The following is a 17,015-nucleotide window of genomic DNA, read 5'->3' as shown; positions in this document are numbered from 1 at the left end:
TATGGGGGCTATTTACTTATATTTTTGCTCACGTCTCTTAAATAAGTGGTCAATGTCAAGTGCAATTTTCTCAACAAAGATTACTTTAAAATTTGACAATCTAATAAATGATTTCTTAATGTCATAGTAATTATGATTCTAATTATAATTTGAAATAAGGGTCTGTTTATTTCATGAAAAATGAATGATTTGAAAAATAATTTTCTAGAAATAATCGCTTATATTACTTGAAATAATTAGTCAATGAATTATTTTTTATTTTCAACAGCAATTTATATTTAAACATTTTCATGGCCAATGAAAATATATTTCGATCATTCATTTTTGCAAGAAATACAAACGATCAATTTTAGAAAAAAAAATTTGAAATCATTCATTTGCCACGAAATAAACGCATTCTAAATAACACCCCACTTTCATCTTCCCTTCTCTTCTGAAACTAGTTTTTCTACTTTTAACCATTGAGACAAGCAAAGAGGAATGGGAGAAACATGTCAGAAAAATGACAAAAGTCCCATGAAAATTGTCTTCTTCTTTTTTTTTCTTTTTTTTTTCTTTTGCCATGCCATGGAAATTTTCTTGGATTATGAAAAATTACCGGCCTTTTCTTTTTGGCCAAATAAAAAAAATTTATGGTCGGCTGTTACTATCAATGCAAGCGACATGATCGCACTTAGATTCATGTACTTGTTAATTATACATGTTTTGGTTTGGACATTGACCACGCCAAAATATAATAACTATATAATCACTCGATTATTTGTCTTGAAAGGAAATTATAATTTGTACAGATGTTATATTTCTGGTGCAACTCCAGTATTCCTTTTTTTTTTTTCTTGTTTCAATTTTAAGAGGGAGAGAGGTCTGTATGAGGTGAATAATAATGATGATTATAATTAAGTCTATCTCTACCAATTTTTGTCAACCAAAAGTATATTTTATTTTTCAGTGATATTTCTTTTTAATCACTTAAGTAATCAGTTTTAATTCGTTATATCTAGAAGGAACAATGTCTCAGCAACAAGAAAGTGCAACCCATGCTTCACGAGCAAACTGCTTACCATGTCCTCCTTGTCTCTTGCAAAATTGATGCAAATTGTTCCTATTTAAACGAATTAAATATTATATTGTGTTACATATAAAGGAACATGACAGCTAGCTGTGAAATATGTTGGGGAGTGTGCAAAAGATGATGAGCAGAAAATATAAATAAACCATTTTTCCAAGATTCAGAGAAATCCATCTGAAAATCTAAAAATGACAACTGAGGAAATTAATTAAAGAAAATTTTGTAATTTTTTCAAGTCTTTGTTGTCTAGCCAACATGTGGGAGACTCGCAGTCGACATGTTGGAGACGTACATGCCCTTTATTTCACATTAAAAAAAAAGAGGGAAAATTTTAAAAATAGAATAAAAATAAATAGACTTGATTGCAGTTGTGACCTAGAAAATATATGGTCTAGGGCAAGCAATAATGTAGAGAGAAACGAATAAACTCGGAACAAGTACGTGTAGGCCAATGCATGCATGTGCATGGCAAAAACAATGGAGAGAAATGGCACCGGCCATGGACTTGCTAAGATTAAATTATGTTTGGTCTAATCAAGTACTCTGTCTATCCATAATTGAGAAATTCTAAGTCTCGGGACTCGACCCTGCACGGGCGACGGAAACTACCAAGTTAGGGTACGGTAATGGCAAAAGGAATTTACGATGAATAAATAGACTCCAAATTGTGGGCGTTCAGGTGAGCAGGTAATTTTTAGCTTAACAAGTTTGTCCGTAGAAGATTAAGCAAAAGCAAAAGTTACACGACCTTTTCGGATTATTATTTTCCGTTAGATAAACATGTCCTAAGCCTGTTGACAGCGAAAAGAATTATAAATATCGTAAATCAAGAAATACATGTATAACATTTGAGCTACTGTGCGTTCGATGATCCTATGTAAAAGGTTCTTTTGGAGGGAGTGGATCTAATGAAGGTTCCACGAGTACATATATCATGAGGATATCAATCCAATTAGATCCAAAATGTAGCTCAAGCCATAGAGATAATCTAGGTTCCAAACAAAACAATAATACATCGTTATACAAAATATATGCACCATAGACATATAGCCATTCACATGGTAACAAAATTTGGTTTAGACCTCTAATTTCACTTTTCATAACCCAAACATGAATTTTCACACAAGATCTCCCATTTGCTAAGTCTAAATCTTAGTAAATAATACAATTTTTGGAGTGAAACCGTGTGACATGTGTCGGCCCAATTCCATAAAAAACCCCAAACTTTAACTTTTGTCCCAATTATATCCCAAATTTTTTTTGTCTCATAAAAAACTCCAAACTTTTACTTTTGTCCCAAATATACCCGTTTACTATTCATCCAATTTTTAATATTATTTTTCAATTTTTTCTTTTCTTTTTTTTTCACCTTCAACCTCCTGGCGGAGGTCGGCCCACCGGTCTTGGCGTGGTGAGCCTTGGGCTACGGCGAGGCTCGGCCTCGCCCGCAGCACGGCGAGCCGACCTCGCCCGGCCTTGTGGGCCGAGCTCGGCAGTATGGCGAGGCTCGGCCTCGCCCGGCTAGCAGCGGCCGAGCCTCGCCGGTGGCGCGGGGCCGACCTCGCCGGCCGGAGGTTGAGGGTGAAAAAGAAAAAAAAGAAAAGAAAAAAATTCGAAAAAATAATATTAAAAAATGGATGAATAGTAAGCGGTAGATAGGACAAAAGTAAAGTTTGGTTTTATGGACAAAAAATTTGAGATATAATTGGGACAAAGTCTAAAGTTAGGGTTTTTTAGGGAATTGGGCGGACATGTGTCCCCGTTACTTGTTTGATTTTCACTAGTGCCTCACATGTCTCTCTCTCTCTCTCTCTCTCTCTCTCTCCAGTGATTTCACATCACATCACTCTCTCAACAAAATTACAAATCATTCCAAGAAAAACAATAAAAATAACAGATAAAAAATAAAATATTAATGCCTGCTCCAACCAATCAATTGTCTGACCATAGTCCCCTCAACCACGAACCTTCCCTCAGATATTCCCATACAGGCGTACAGATTAATAAATAAATAAAATCAATTCCTCCCAAAAAATATATATAATTAATTTCTCTAATTTCACATCCTATGTATATATAAATTATTAAATATAGGGCTAGTCACTTTCCAACTTCACTCCCAAGAAGCAACCTAAGTTCCTGTCATCTCTTTCAAAAGAAACCTGTTCCCAAGGAAACTCAGAATGGCTTGCTGGTCATCCGAAAACGCCACAAAAGCATACCTCAGGGCCTTGAAAATGGTAAGCAGAAGAGTTCTTTCATTTTTGCGAAGTTCAGTTTTATCAAGATCGGATCAGGGCAGGCGTTAAATGCTGCATGAAATGAAACCGAGTAAGGTCCAACGCGAGCCGTGATCGTTTTTTGTGCAGGGGAAGAGAGGGAAAGAGCCTGATTCGGCAGAGTTCATATCTGCGCTCGCGGCGGGAAACAATGCGCGGCTCATGGTGATGGTGCCGTCTCCCCACGGCGCCGTCGAGGATGCCTCCATGACGCTGGCGCTTGTCGCAGCCGCGCACCAGACGGGCGGGCGGGTCGTCCACGTCTCGCCCGGGCTGGACGAGTCGAGGGCCTCTAGGGACGCGCTCGGGCCTCACGCCCGGCGCGTCGAGTTCTTGGTGGGGAAACCGAGGACCCTTTTGTTGGACGAGCTCAGAGGCGCGGATTTCGTGCTCCTGGATTGCAGAGGCGACGACCCGCGCGGGGTGTTCGAGGCGGCGCGGGAAGGCGGAGAGGGCGATGGCGGAGGGATCATTGTGGGGTACAATGCCCTTCACAAGGGCACATTGTGGAGAGGATTGAGAGCTCACTTTTTGCCAATAGGGGAGGGACTTATGTTGACTAGGATTGTGAAAGATGCTAATATCGGCGGCGGTAGCGGGTGCAGGAAGAAGAGCAGGTGGGTAGTCACGGTGGACGACTGCACCGGCGAAGAGCATGTTTTCAGGATCGTTTCGCCGCAGAGGAAAGTGATTGAAGCTTGAGGACGAGATTCATTTGGTTTTGGGATCTGCCAAAGAAACAGAGAGGACCAAGACTTCTACTGGATCTGTATCTGGTCATCCACACTTAACTCCTAAAATTTTGCGAATGTAAATAGCGATTAATTGTATACGTAATGACAATCTACGGTTTTTTTCTTTTCTTTTCTATATGCAAGTTGTGTTTTCTGCAGAGTTTGCCTCTTTTTCACCCTCGAAGTGTGAGGGGGGAAAGAAACTTTTGAGAACATACTGACATTTCGGCACAATCTAAAGCGGGGACTTAAACGTTCGATTTCACCAAAGCAAATTGCGGTTCGCCAAACACGTCATCAAATCGGAACACGATCAGTCTTTTTTTTAGCATTCTTATGAGTATAATGCATAGAACACCCTCTAACTATCGAGAGTCCTGAACACAACGCATACCGGTTACATGCTTTGATGCATTACAAGCTTACTCATGCCCTTACTTTCCCCTAACAACTATTACGAAGGCTGATGCTTAAGAGAGAAATTCGTTGACCTCTAGAGAGGATGCCGTTGCCGATACGTCAGGGATTCCGTGATTAACCCAGCAGTTAATTGGAATTGTCATAGTCTCGCCTCTCGGCGACTGAAAATCGCGGTAACAAGTGATAGTGCAACTGTCAAGAAATGCCAATCAGAGTATTAAGTTCCTGCACCACAGTTCTCATCGATGGCCTGTCGGTAGGAGAGTCCCGGGTGCAAAGAAGAGCAATCCAAGCGAGTTGGGTCGCCTCGGTCTCCGTGAAGTTCCCTTCAAGGTTCTCATCGACAAATTCCTCAAAACAACATGCTTCCACTCCGTGCCGGATCGCTGGAGTGATCACAGCCTTCCCCGACAGGATCTGGAGCACCAGAACACCAAAGGCGTACACGTCGCTTTTCTCGGTGAAGTAGCCAGTGCTTGTGTACTCCGGAGCGAGGTAGCCCATGGCAGCGCTGGCCTTGAGCATGGCGAAGACTACATCGTCTGCGAGGAGGTGGTGCAGACCCGAGTCCGACAGCAGCGGGTTGTTCCAGTGATCGATGAGAACTTTCTCGGCCGATATTGACTGGTGGACTAGCCTGGGTTTGTCTCCTTTATCTTCATGGATGTAGCTGATACCTGTAAAAAAGAAGAGGAATGGAAGAAACTGAGGGGCATCGCAGTGTCCCAAATTGATGAATTGAAGCAACGGATTAACATTTACCTTGAGCGACGCCAACTATGATAGCAACTCGGGTAGGCCATTCGAGAACCTTCCCGCTTCCAGGCTTCGTGTCAAGATACTGCAGCAAATTCCCGTTTGGCACAAACTCATAGATCAGGAAGCACTCGCCTCGCCCTTTCGAGCAGCAAAATCCCCTTAGCCTGACGAGCTTTTCGTGCTTTATTTTGGTTAGGAGCTTCAAGCCCTTGAGGACTTCAGCCTCGTCGGACTTGCAGCTCATCTTGGCATAGCGCTTTACCGTGACAGCTGACCCGTCCCTGAGAATTCCCCTGTGAACAGAAGAGAAGCTGGTCTTCTCCAACAAATTGCTCTCCAGGAAAGACTGGGTCGCGCGCTCCACGTCCTCCAAGTTGAACATGAAGCTCTCGAAAACCTCCTGGGAGAAGGCGCTCCCTCCCCCGCCATTGGCCAGCGGGTCCCACCCGTTCGAGTACTCGAGACTGATGAGAGGAGAGGCGCTCTTCGCATAATTCTCAATGACTTGATCGGTACTGACCGGCTTATCCGAAACGTCTAAAGAGCTTGAAGTTCTCTGTTTTCTACGTTGGTGCCATGAGAAGGTGAGAAATCCAGTGACCGTGAACCCGATAACAGCTATGACAGCAACCACCCCTAACACAACACTGGCTTTTCGGCCACTTAATCTGTTCGGACAGTGGGCTTTCCCGCAGCTAGACTTCAAATCAGCCGACTCGGGAATATCCTTCTTCGAAAGAGCATCGGGTCCAAGTGGCTCTGGCCGGTCCAGGTAAACCGTCGGACAGGGTCGCAGGTTGGGGAAACCGACTCCACAAAGGTCAGGGTTGTTTTCATATTGGAAACCATCATCGAGCCTCTTCAAGCCTAAGAAAATTGAAAATAAGCCGAAGTCCGTTAAACAAGTCCTTTTTCAATTGAACGGAAAAACGAAGAAACCGCGACATCGAAATCCGAGCAGACTAAAAATTTACCTGTAGGGACAAAGCCCGATAGGGTATTGTTGCGCACGTCCAGGACTTCGAGATTAGAAGCATTGGCCAATCTTGCCGGGATTGAGCCGAAGAAAGAGTTGTAGCTCAGGTCCAACCTCTTTAGGCTCGCCAAGTCCCCCAAGCTCGCGGGGATCGCGCCGGTGAGGAGATTATATTGCAAGGCGAGGACGCTCAGCTTCTGCAGGGACCCTAGCTGTCGAGGAATGCTTCCGGAGAACCGGTTGTAACACAGCTGCAAAACTGCAGAGCCCACAAGATGAGAACCAGGTTCAAGCTCAATTAGACGAACATTATTAACCGAGGTCATGTGAGTTCCGAGCCTAGAAGTTCAATTTGCTTAGACTAGGAAAACCGGAAAGTCTTGGAGTTGGCCGGAAACAAGATGCGACTAGCAAGCCCGTCGGCCTAACTCGCGAAATTCGAAACACTCTGCTCACAAATGAAAGAAAGCTAACAGAACAGAAAACGAAAAAGAGAGCAACCAACCAACCAACCAACCTTGAAGATTAGTCAAGTTGGCAATATCAGGAGGAATCTCCCCAGAGAAGCCATTGACGTCCAAGTACAAGTCGGTCAGCATCCTCAGACCCCCAATCTCCTTGGGTATCTCCCCGCCCAGGGCGTTGAAGTGCAGGTACAGCCCGCTCAGGCTCTCGAGCCCGCCGATCTCGGGCGGGATCCTCCCGCTCAGGCCCTTCCCCTGCAGCGATATGTTCGCGACGCGGCCGCGCCCGTCGCACGCCACCCCGTCGAAGGACCCGCCGGCGCACGGGTCGGAGCCCCGGGCCCACGACGTCAGGACCTGGCCGTCCGGGTCCAGGGAGGCCTTGAGGGCCATGAGAGCATCGAGCTCCGAGAGGGGCGACGAGCGGACATGGGGATGGCGGTGGACGAAGGAGAGGGAGAAGAGGAGAGAGAGGAGCAGAGAGAGCATGATGCTTGGTTAGAGATAGAGAGAGAGAGAGAGAGAACGCAAATGAAGGGTGCGTCCCACTCTTCTCACAATGTGAGCTTCGTTTCAAGAAAATGGTGGGTCTTGTGGGTTCGATCTTTCTCAGCTACGGCACCGCGAAGCCCGGAGAAAGAGAGAGACAGGAGGATAGAAGATGGTGGGGAGGAGGGTCCGTCTGTGCTCAAGACGCGAGCTCCTTATTTCAAGAAAATGGTGGGTGGGGCTGAGGCTGGGGCTTGTCCGGGCTCGATCTTTCTCAGCTATGGCAATGCGGAGCGCGGAGACAGGGAGAGGGAGGGACAGAGAATAGAAGATGGGGTCGCGTTTGACGTTGCAGTCCTGCAGATTGACAGAGGAAGGAGGAAGGAGGAAGGAGAGGCCGGAGGACTCGTGCATGAACAGCGTCGTCTGATGTTGTTTTTTTGTGTTTCCGTGTCGTCGCGGGAGGGACTCAGGGAGGACCCGAGCTAGCGGAGCGGGGCGAGTGTCAGATCGATCGAGAGTGTAGTTTGGCGGTAGCGCGAGCCGAAGCCAAAAGCTTGTATTATATATATCGAAGACGGGAGAAGGAGAAGGGCGAGTGGGGGCCCCGCGGGTCAATGATTGGGGCTCTTTTCGTGAGGGGAGAAAAAGTAGCGAGTGGGTCCCAGCACGGGGAAAGCAGGCTCGATGAGTTGGCGGCCGTCCGATCAGTTTCTTCTTCACGTGAAGTATATGGACAAAATTACCAAAAAAGGTCCTAAAGATATTACAATTGTGGTAATTTATTCATAATTTTTTTTGGGAAAATTTCAAATAAATATCTAAAGGGGGTTTTTTTTTTCTCAAAATAGGGTCCAAAGTGGACATAGTATCAAATAAGGGCTTGAAATACCCAATCAATCTCAAATAAGGACCCGAAGTGCCCAATTAGGTGCTGCATGAAAACCATTCAGTTACGTCCAGGAATGGTTTTTGTTCCGAAATCGGTTTTGACTGAAACTCGTTTGGTAACGTAATTTCATTTTTCTATTTCCTACAAGTTTCTTCGATTACAAACCGGAAATGAGAACAAAAAAAAAAGTTGGTTTTTCATTTCGGAACAAAAGTGAGAACCATTTCGAGGAATTCATTTTCTTCAACACACATATTCATATGGAAGTCACGTCTTTGAGGTGAAAAAAAAGCAAAAATCAAAAATTTCAAAACTTAATGAGAATGGTTTAGAATCATGATTTACCCACTTTCAGTGAAATTTAAATTTTTTAGGTACCGAAAAAAATAAATATAAATAAATATAAATAAAAAATTTCAAAATTTCACAAAATGGCTTAGAAAACCTATGGCCACCCACTTTGAAAGCAAAATTTAATTTTTTAGTTGCCAAAAAAATAAAAAATTATAAAATTTAAAAACTTCATAGAATATCTTAGAATCACTGTGTGCCACCCATTTGAGCGAAATTTTATTTTTTTAGGTGCCGAAAAAAAAAAAAAAAGTAAAAAATCAAAAATTTCAAAACTTCCGAGAATGGCTTAGAATACTTGTGCCATCCACGTTGAGTGAAATCTAAATTTTTTAGGTGCCGAAAAAAATAAAAAAAATAAAAAATTTCAAAACTTCATGAGAATAGCAAAAAATACCGTGGCTACCCACTTTAAGTGAAATTTAAATTTTTTATATGCAAAAAAAAATAAAAATAAGCAAAAAAGTAAAAATTTCAAAACTTTACAGTGAGTGCTTAAAATACTAGTACCACCCACTTTGAGCGAAATTTTATTTTTTAGGTGCAAAAAAAATTAAAAAAAAAAAAAAAGAAAAATTTCAAAACTTCACAAAATGGCTTAGAATACTGTGGCATCCACTTTAAGCGAAATTTATTTTTTTTTAGGTGCCGAAAAAATAAAAAAAATAAAAAATAAAAAACTTCACATAATTGTTTAGAATATTGTGCCACCCACTTTGAGTGAAATTTAATTTTTTTAGGTGTCGAAAAAAAAATAAAAATAAGCAAAAAGAAAAATTTTCAAAACTTCACAGAGTGGCTTAGAATACATGTGGCCATCCACTTTGAGTGAAATTTAATTTTCTTTAGGAACCAAAAAAATAAAAAAATAAAAATACCATTTGGGCATTTAAAAAAATTTAATTTTACTCAAAGTGGGTGGCTAAAGGTATTGTAAGTCATTCTGTGAAGTTTTGAAGTTTTTGATTTTTTATGTTTTTTTTCACCTAAAAAATTTAAATTTCACTCAAAGTGGATGGCCACGTATTCTAAGTCATTCCTGTGAACTTTTGAAATTTTTGATTTTGCTTTTTTTTCACCTCCAAAAATTAAAATTTCACTTAAAGTGGGTGGCGCAGGGTATTCTAAGCCATTCCGTAAAGTTTTGAAATTTTGAGTTTTTGAATTTTTTTGGGCACCTTAAAAATTTAAATTTCACTCAAAGTGGATGGCCACACGTATTCTAATCTATTCTCGTGAAGTTTTGAAATTTTGATTTTTTGATTTTTTTTGGGCACCTAAAAATTTAAATTTCACTAAAAGTGGGTGGCGCACGGTATTCTAAGCAATTCTGTGAAGTTTTGAAATTTTTGATTTCTTGATTTTTTTTGAAAAAATTCAAAAAATCTCCTATTTTCCAGAAATCTAAATTTTTTTTATTTTCTCGACATTTTGATGATTTTTTCTGGAATTTTTCAATTTTTTGGGATTTTCTGAATTTTTTTAAAGATTTTTATGAATTTTTCGAATTTTTATTATTTTTATTCCATTTCTAAAAAATGGATTTTTATTCCTGAAATAGAATTTTCTGTTGTTTATCAAACGGGTTTTTATTTCGGAAATATAAATTTTGTGCTGTTATCAAACGGGTTTCTATTCTAGAAATAGAAATTTTTTGTCATTATCAAACGGGTTTTTTTTCTCAAAAACTCATCCAGGAACCAGAAATAGAAAAATCTATTTCTGGTTCAGGAACTCATTCCGAAACAGAATGGTTATCATTTGCTACCTTAGTCTTAAGTAAGGGCCTGAGTTTGCTGGCCGATCAAATGCTCATTGGCCAGCAAGCACGTTACTGTTCCAGCGATCGGGACAAGAACAATTTCATCTTTTATTTTTTAAATTTTTTTCTTTCTTTGTCTTTTTTTTGTTTTCCTTTTCCTTTTCTTTTGTTTTTTCCTCTCTTCCCTCTACCGGCCATAGCTAGGGCCGGCGACCTTCGCCGGCCTTACGCGGAGTTTGCCCTCATCGGTGTCGGGCGAGGGCCGCCCTCGCTTGGGCTGGGCGGGCGAGGGTGGCCCTTGACTAGGTTGGGCGGGCGCCGGCGAGGGTTGCCTCGTCGAGGCCAGATCAATGCGAGATTCGATGGAAACCTGTCTCTTGCTTGCGTGCAAGAAGATCGCATCTCCATGAATGATGAGGGATGAGGATGACCCATCTCTTGGTATCGCTTGTTGGCTCGGATAAAGAGCATCCCGAGTCGAGATCGAGCAAGAACCATGCAACCCACCTCATCTTTCCGGGAAAATTATCCGCGCATGGCCAAGAGCCCCGCCCAGATTTTCCCGAGAAAAGTTACAGAGAGAACAATTCCTCATTTATCACGAATTCGTGTGCACAATCTCTATCTTCGACCTGGGGGGTCGTGAATTTTTTCCAGATGATCAAGAATAACGAATCTATAGAACAAAAAGATGGAAAAAGGAACGAATGAGCGTGTAAAGAATGATTCATGACCTGTGATTTTGCTATTGTTGCTGCTTCTTCTTCTTCGTCTTCGTCTTCGTCTTCTTCTTGAAGACGACCTCAGTGTTGAGGTCGAACCTCGCCCGCCCAGCCCAGGCAAGGGCGGCCCTCGCCCGACGCCAGCGAGGGCGACCCTCGCCAGCCTAGGCGAGGGCAGCCTCCACCCGCCCTGGCTATGGCTGGCGGAGGGAAGAGAGAGAAAAAAAAAAGGAAAAGGAAACGAAAAAAACATAAAAAGGAAAAAGAAAAACAAATTTTAAAAGTAAAAGACGAAATTGCCATTGTTCCGATTGCCGAAACAATAGCGTGCTTGCCGGCCGGTGAACATTTGACCGATCGGCGAACCCAGGTCCTTACTTGAGACTAATTGGACACTTCGAGCCCTTATTTGAGAGTAATTGGGCACTTCGGGCCCTTATTTGAGACTGATTGGGCACTTCAGGCCCTTATTTGACACTATGTCCACCCTATTTTAAGAAAAAGACCCCACTTTGGGTACCTATTTGAAATTTTTCCTTTTTTTTTTGCCAATTGAATCTGAAGTCTTTTATATTCGTGTCAATTCAGTCCATTCGGCCAATTTTGACCAGCCGATAACAAATATGGACGTTGACCGTCTTACATGGGGCAACCGGCGTTGACGTAGATAATTTTAATAATATTTTTATATTGCTGAGCGAGGCTCCACCTCGCCCACGATAGCGAAGGTGAGTGAGTGACTAGGGGAAGAAGGAAAGAAAAAAAAAGATATAATAAATTCGAAAAAAATATTAAAATATTATTAAAAATTATCCACGTCAGCACCGGTGGTACCACGTAGAATGCCTGGCATTCATGTCAGCGCCGACTGGCTAAAATTGGCCAAATAGACTGAATTGACATAATTGCAATAGATTTAAGATTTTTGTGATAATTTTCCCGTAATGACGTGATGTTTTCAAAGCAAATCTTGCCGAACTGAAGTCCATGACTCATATGGTAAATAGTTTTCTGGTAAATAGAAGAATTATACATTATGGTTCATATTAATGTACATAGCAATATGTATTCTTTTGGGAAAAAGAATATTAAAAGTGTCATAATTTAAGTACAGTGTTCGCTGAAGTGCCAAATTTTTTGAGAAATCACTTGAGTGCTACTCTTGTAAAAAAAATGATCATTCTTATGTCATCGCCGATTTGTCTAGCCGGAAAATTCGACGTGCAATTTTTTTTTATTAGCCATTCAATGTGACTTACCGACAAAGTGAAGTTAGCATTACTAAACCTAAACGACGTTGATTGGCCATCTATTTGCCCCAAATTTAATGAATTGGGGGCAAAATACAGTATGAACCATAACCCTAATTCTTCAAATCAGGACAACTTACGTTCTGAAAACAATGTTTAGTTCTTGATTTCTTCCTCTTTGATCTTTTTAGCAAAACGAATTTCAATGTCATTGCAGCCGGGCTTCTTCGAAGCAGAATTTCGTTGTGAACCGTCTCCGACCCTCGTGGAATGAGGACTACACACTATCGAAATCACGGTGACCATAGAGATAATCCACCAGTCTTGTCGAAGCTCTATTATTCTCAATTGTAGATTCATGAAATATGCGCCGCGGCTTCACTAAGAGAGAGAATATAATAAAATTATTTTTTTTCCTTTTTCAAATTTGTTTAGTGTTGTTGGTCGCCTTGGGACTAGACGTGATTAAGCAAATCATTGGAGAAAAAAAGAAGAAGAAAAATGTAAAATTACTGGCTGAAGATGAAGATGTATGAAGAAGTTGGGAGATGTGGACGAACATGAAGAAGAAGAAGGAGGAGGGGTATAGCAAGTTTCAACAAGTATTTGATCAGGGATTTGTTCAATTCGGACTTCAAATTTTTTTACAAACGCCACGTCGGACGTGAAAATTTAATCAAAAAAGCCATGTAGAAAGAATTGTCCGAATTTATTGCCGAAGGCATTTAAGTGATTGTTTTTTTCACCGCCACGGCAACTCGAGTTATAATACTTTCAATGCCTTTTTACCTATTCTTCTTGTTCAACATAATCCAACGAATACTATTTTTCATTAATTATCGCATTTCATACATTTTTCCCTTTTTCGCCCCCCCGTGGTGGTATTAACCCTTTAAAGTACTTCTTTCCTCTCGATAATTCACCCAAATCGACACACTTCAATCTGTGTTCAAAATTTCAAAAATTCCGCCCCTAAATTGTTCTCATCCTAAATGACCAAACACTACACGCTCGCCCTGATTTTACTCACATTTCCATGGAAATGAAAAAGGGAGGGTTTAAAAAGAAAAGGGTTCGTTTCACTTCTTGTATAATAATTAATTTAATTTAATTTAATGTGGCTAAGACGGATTTACCTTGTTCACTCACATTGACGACAAGTAAAAGAGAAGATTTTTCACTTGTCGATACTCCGAGGTTTTTAAAAAAATCTGGCATTTAGCAGGTGTAATCATTTGATTGCTTAATTAATTACTTTTGCTATCGCCAAACGGTAGCTGACAAGGGTTATTCACGTTATTTTCTTGGGAGCGAACGAAAATTGGAAAAAAAAGCAAAATATTTTTTTCAAGATTTGAACGGGGAAGGCCCGTTGGAGAGCGGGCGTGGATATTAGCAAAAATGATGGAATTTTTGCACGAGACGAATCAAAAGATAATGAATGGTTTGATTTTCGAAACGTGAGGTTGCATTGGGGACAGGGCAGGGCAATTCTTGCTCAGATCTATAGGTGGTATGTGAAATTATTTTTTTTTTGATTTTTGTGAAAGTTCCAAATAGATAAAAGGGATGGTGAAATTCGGATCGTGCATGAACCCACGAAAGCGAGGTTTCAAGAGCCGTGCAAAAGAGAAAAAAACAACAGAAAAATGATATATATATATGCGCGCGCACGCAAAAATGTTCAAAAAAGAGAGGAAAAGAGCTGAGACTGGTGACAAAAAGACTAGCTGCCCATTGTCCTTAGATCACGCGTATCTTACTACGTAGTATTTGTCGATAATTCGGTGATATGTGCAAAAAAACCGAGGTGGTTATCGATAAGAAGGATGTGGATTTGCTTGCATGAGAGGGGTAAAGGTGCGTTCTCCATTTACCCTTTTAGGAGAACGATGCATCGACCCCCGTCTATACTTGCGTGAACAAAGAACCCTAGAACTGAGGTGGTTATCGATAAGAAGGATGTGGATCCGCTTTCATGAGAGGGGTAAATGTGCGCTCTCCATTTACCCTTTTAGGAGAACAATGAATCAACCCCGTCAATACTCGTGTGTACAAAGAACCCTAACATGAGGATGACTCGCCGGAACTCCGTCCGTCCCTCCTTCTCCGGCCAACCATTGTCCCTGTCAGAATGTCCGAAAATTTAAAGCAGAATCAAGCTCTAATACAATTTTAGAACGTCCGGCAGCTTATAGATGGACGGAGACTGCATGCATAGAAAAAGCATATAAATCTCGCAACTAAGCTGCGTGAGATACTTTAATAATCCCTAACCCCAATTACCACTTTGCATTGCCCCTCCACCTTCAGCCATCGGTACCGCCGACGCCACAGAAACAACTGAAGACAAGTTCGACGACCACTTAAGACCGAAAGGGTGAGATGCTGAAAGGATATCTTCTGGTCCTTATTAATTATTAGCTCTACTTGTTTTGACGAGACGTCCTCTTAGAAAATAGTGAATTGAAGACATCAATTGACCTCCTAAGCTAAAAAGGATCCCATCCTAACAGGAATTACAAACTCCTGAGGAACATTTCTACACATGAACATCATCCTCGATAGATGAGCCACATAAACAGCACACACAAATCCCAAGTATACGAGCTTCTGAGCTGGTTTTTTGGCATGCCTATACAGGACAGGAAGTCCTCGATTTCTTTCTTACTTCTGTCATGAGGATTCCACCACGTGATCAAGGAGAGTCCACATCAAGATAAGAGAGCTGGACCCCAAAGGACATTGATAGTTGTGGTGAGGGTCGCACTTTCAAGGAGCAAAGATGGAGATACAGCTCCTTATGGTAGACCCTTTGGCAATCAAAACTTTTAAGGGTATAAATTGATAATAGCGTGTCAATATGCTCGATCTACCAGCTAAAGAAAAACCAGTTCTTGATAAATTTTTGGTGGAGGCTGGAAATAACATGTATGTATAGTAAATCGGGATAAATCTAGTTAAAAAGGAGGTATGATATGACAATCTAAATCGATCTATGTTGGTGAATCTCCTCCGCTTATAGCACTAACATGCAGGTTCGAGGGGTAGTGCTTGTGGTATTGGGTAGGCTAAATATAACCTCGCCCTCGCCAGAGGCCGCGACGTCGCGTCCTTCGCTCTTGTGGCCTTTGGCGAGGGTTGGGGCCTCACCGGCGGCTGGGCGAGGCACGACCTCGCTGGATCTAATGAGGTTGAGCCTCGCCTGGCCCTCGCCAGAGGCCACAAGGTCGCAGCCTTCACCCTCGTGGCCTCTAGCCAAGGCTGGAGCCTCGCCAGTTGCTGAGTGAGGCACAACCTCGCCCATGGCTGGCAAGGCTTGACCCTCATCGGATCTGGCGAGGGCGAACCTCGCCAACCCAATACGAAGCCGCCCTCGCGGCCATCTGGCGAGGGTGAGCCTCGCTAGTGGCCGGCGTGGCTCGCCAGAGGCCGGCGAGGTTGACCTTGCCGGCCTCTGGCCAACCTCGCCGGCCTCTGGCCGGTCGCCAGTCCGGCGATCGGCCGGAGGAAGAGGGAGGGGAGGGAAAAAAAAAGAAAAAGAAAAGAAAAAGTAAAAAAATCAAAAAAATATTATTAAAAGTTATACACGTTAGCGCTAGCTGCCGGCCGGCGTCCACATAAGCAAAATCCGGCTAAAATTAGCCGGAAGGATTGAATTGGCACAAAAATAAAAGGTTTAAGACTCAATTGGCATAAAAAAAAAAGATTTATGACTCAATTGACATAAACGCAAAATGTTGAGGACTTTTCTGACACTTCTCCCCAAAAGTTCACCATGTGACAACGTACTGCACCTAAAAAAAGCTTGGTTGGAATCACACAAATTCCCTACGAAAGAGACCTCAACATGTACCTAAGAATCACAACAAAAATGCCTCGGGATGATCCTAGAAACGTGTGGTCACTATACACAATCTGTCTATTCACTCCAGGACCCACCCTTAGGATCTCACGTGAACTTTGCATGTCCTTTTTTATCGTCCATCTTTCAACCTAACCATTCGAGGTCCTCCACAAGAAGAGGACCTACCAATTCTTGACAGGTCTACATCTTTGGCTAGGCTACATTCTGAGCTCAACTTTGGCAGATCATCATTAGTACATATGGCGAAAAGGGGGAAAAATCTCAAACTTTGGTCCGACTAGGAATGGCAAATATGGGGGATGGAGTTGGCTTTAAGTCGAGTTGGGTAGTTTACCTCACAAGTACCTTGGACTTGTTTCCATATCCGCGATAACGTAACTCAAAGTACTTATGAAGAGCAAAAAAGTCGCTAGTACATGTGTGTAATACGCCATCTGTCATATGAGACTTGGATGAGTAATTTCTTTTTTATTTCTTTAGAAGAAAAGGGATTTGGACGGAGTTGAGATTTACCTAACCCACCACCGAGATGTTTGGTTTAAGGCACCAATGAAGCACCAACTGCTAATTGGGCAAGCACATCACTACAACCCCAATAGGTGCGAGTGGGGACTCAAAAAAGGCAAGACACCTAAACCTAAGTCTACCCTCCAAAGACTAACAAAGGTTTTATGAGATTATGGTAGATTGGGGAATAGAACTTGTGACACTCGACTTGCAAACCAAATATTGAACCATTCGGTTAGGGTAGTTTGGTAACGTGCTTACAAATAGTGAAAATTTCTGTTCTTTTGTTCCGAAATAGTTTGGGAACGTAAATGCGTTGGTAAACTTTTTGTTCCTCGGCACATTTTTGCAAAAATTTGTGCCAGAAACAGTTTGGAAGAGAAACAAGAGTAAAAAAAGTTACTTCTTGTTTCTCGGCCTATTTTGAGAATCGGTTTTTTTCTTTTCTTATTTTGTGGTGTTGTTCTTGGTAG

The 17,015-nt window shown here is 41.9% G+C and overlaps 2 protein-coding genes across 2 annotated transcripts; one reads left to right on the top strand and one right to left on the bottom strand.

Annotated features, from left to right (window-relative positions):
• Nucleotides 1-3,188: 3,188 nt before the first annotated feature.
• On the top strand, nt 3,189-4,198 carry LOC115689169 (uncharacterized). The gene is made up of 2 exons (XM_030615163.2): nt 3,189-3,309; nt 3,439-4,198. The coding sequence occupies exons 1-2, from the start codon at nt 3,253-3,255 to the stop codon at nt 4,048-4,050; spliced, it is 669 nt and encodes a 222-aa protein (XP_030471023.2). The 5' UTR covers nt 3,189-3,252; the 3' UTR covers nt 4,051-4,198.
• Nucleotides 4,199-4,608: 410 nt separating this feature from the next.
• LOC115689168 (probable LRR receptor-like serine/threonine-protein kinase At4g36180) lies at nt 4,609-7,335 on the bottom strand. Its single transcript, XM_030615162.2, has 4 exons — nt 6,755-7,335; nt 6,236-6,496; nt 5,265-6,128; nt 4,609-5,179 (listed from the first exon to the last, which is right to left on the bottom strand). Exons 1-4 carry the CDS (start codon nt 7,188-7,190, stop codon nt 4,698-4,700), a joined length of 2,043 nt encoding a protein of 680 aa, XP_030471022.1. The 5' UTR covers nt 7,191-7,335; the 3' UTR covers nt 4,609-4,697.
• Nucleotides 7,336-17,015: the final 9,680 nt, after the last annotated feature.

This window comes from Syzygium oleosum, unplaced genomic scaffold (genome assembly GCF_021117445.2).
Source record: "Syzygium oleosum isolate NSW1041296 unplaced genomic scaffold, Sole_v2.1 Sole_v2.14, whole genome shotgun sequence".
NCBI lineage: Eukaryota > Viridiplantae > Streptophyta > Magnoliopsida > Myrtales > Myrtaceae > Syzygium > Syzygium oleosum.
Note: the sequence above shows the minus strand (reverse complement) of the source record. Positions and strands in the feature narration are given on the sequence as shown.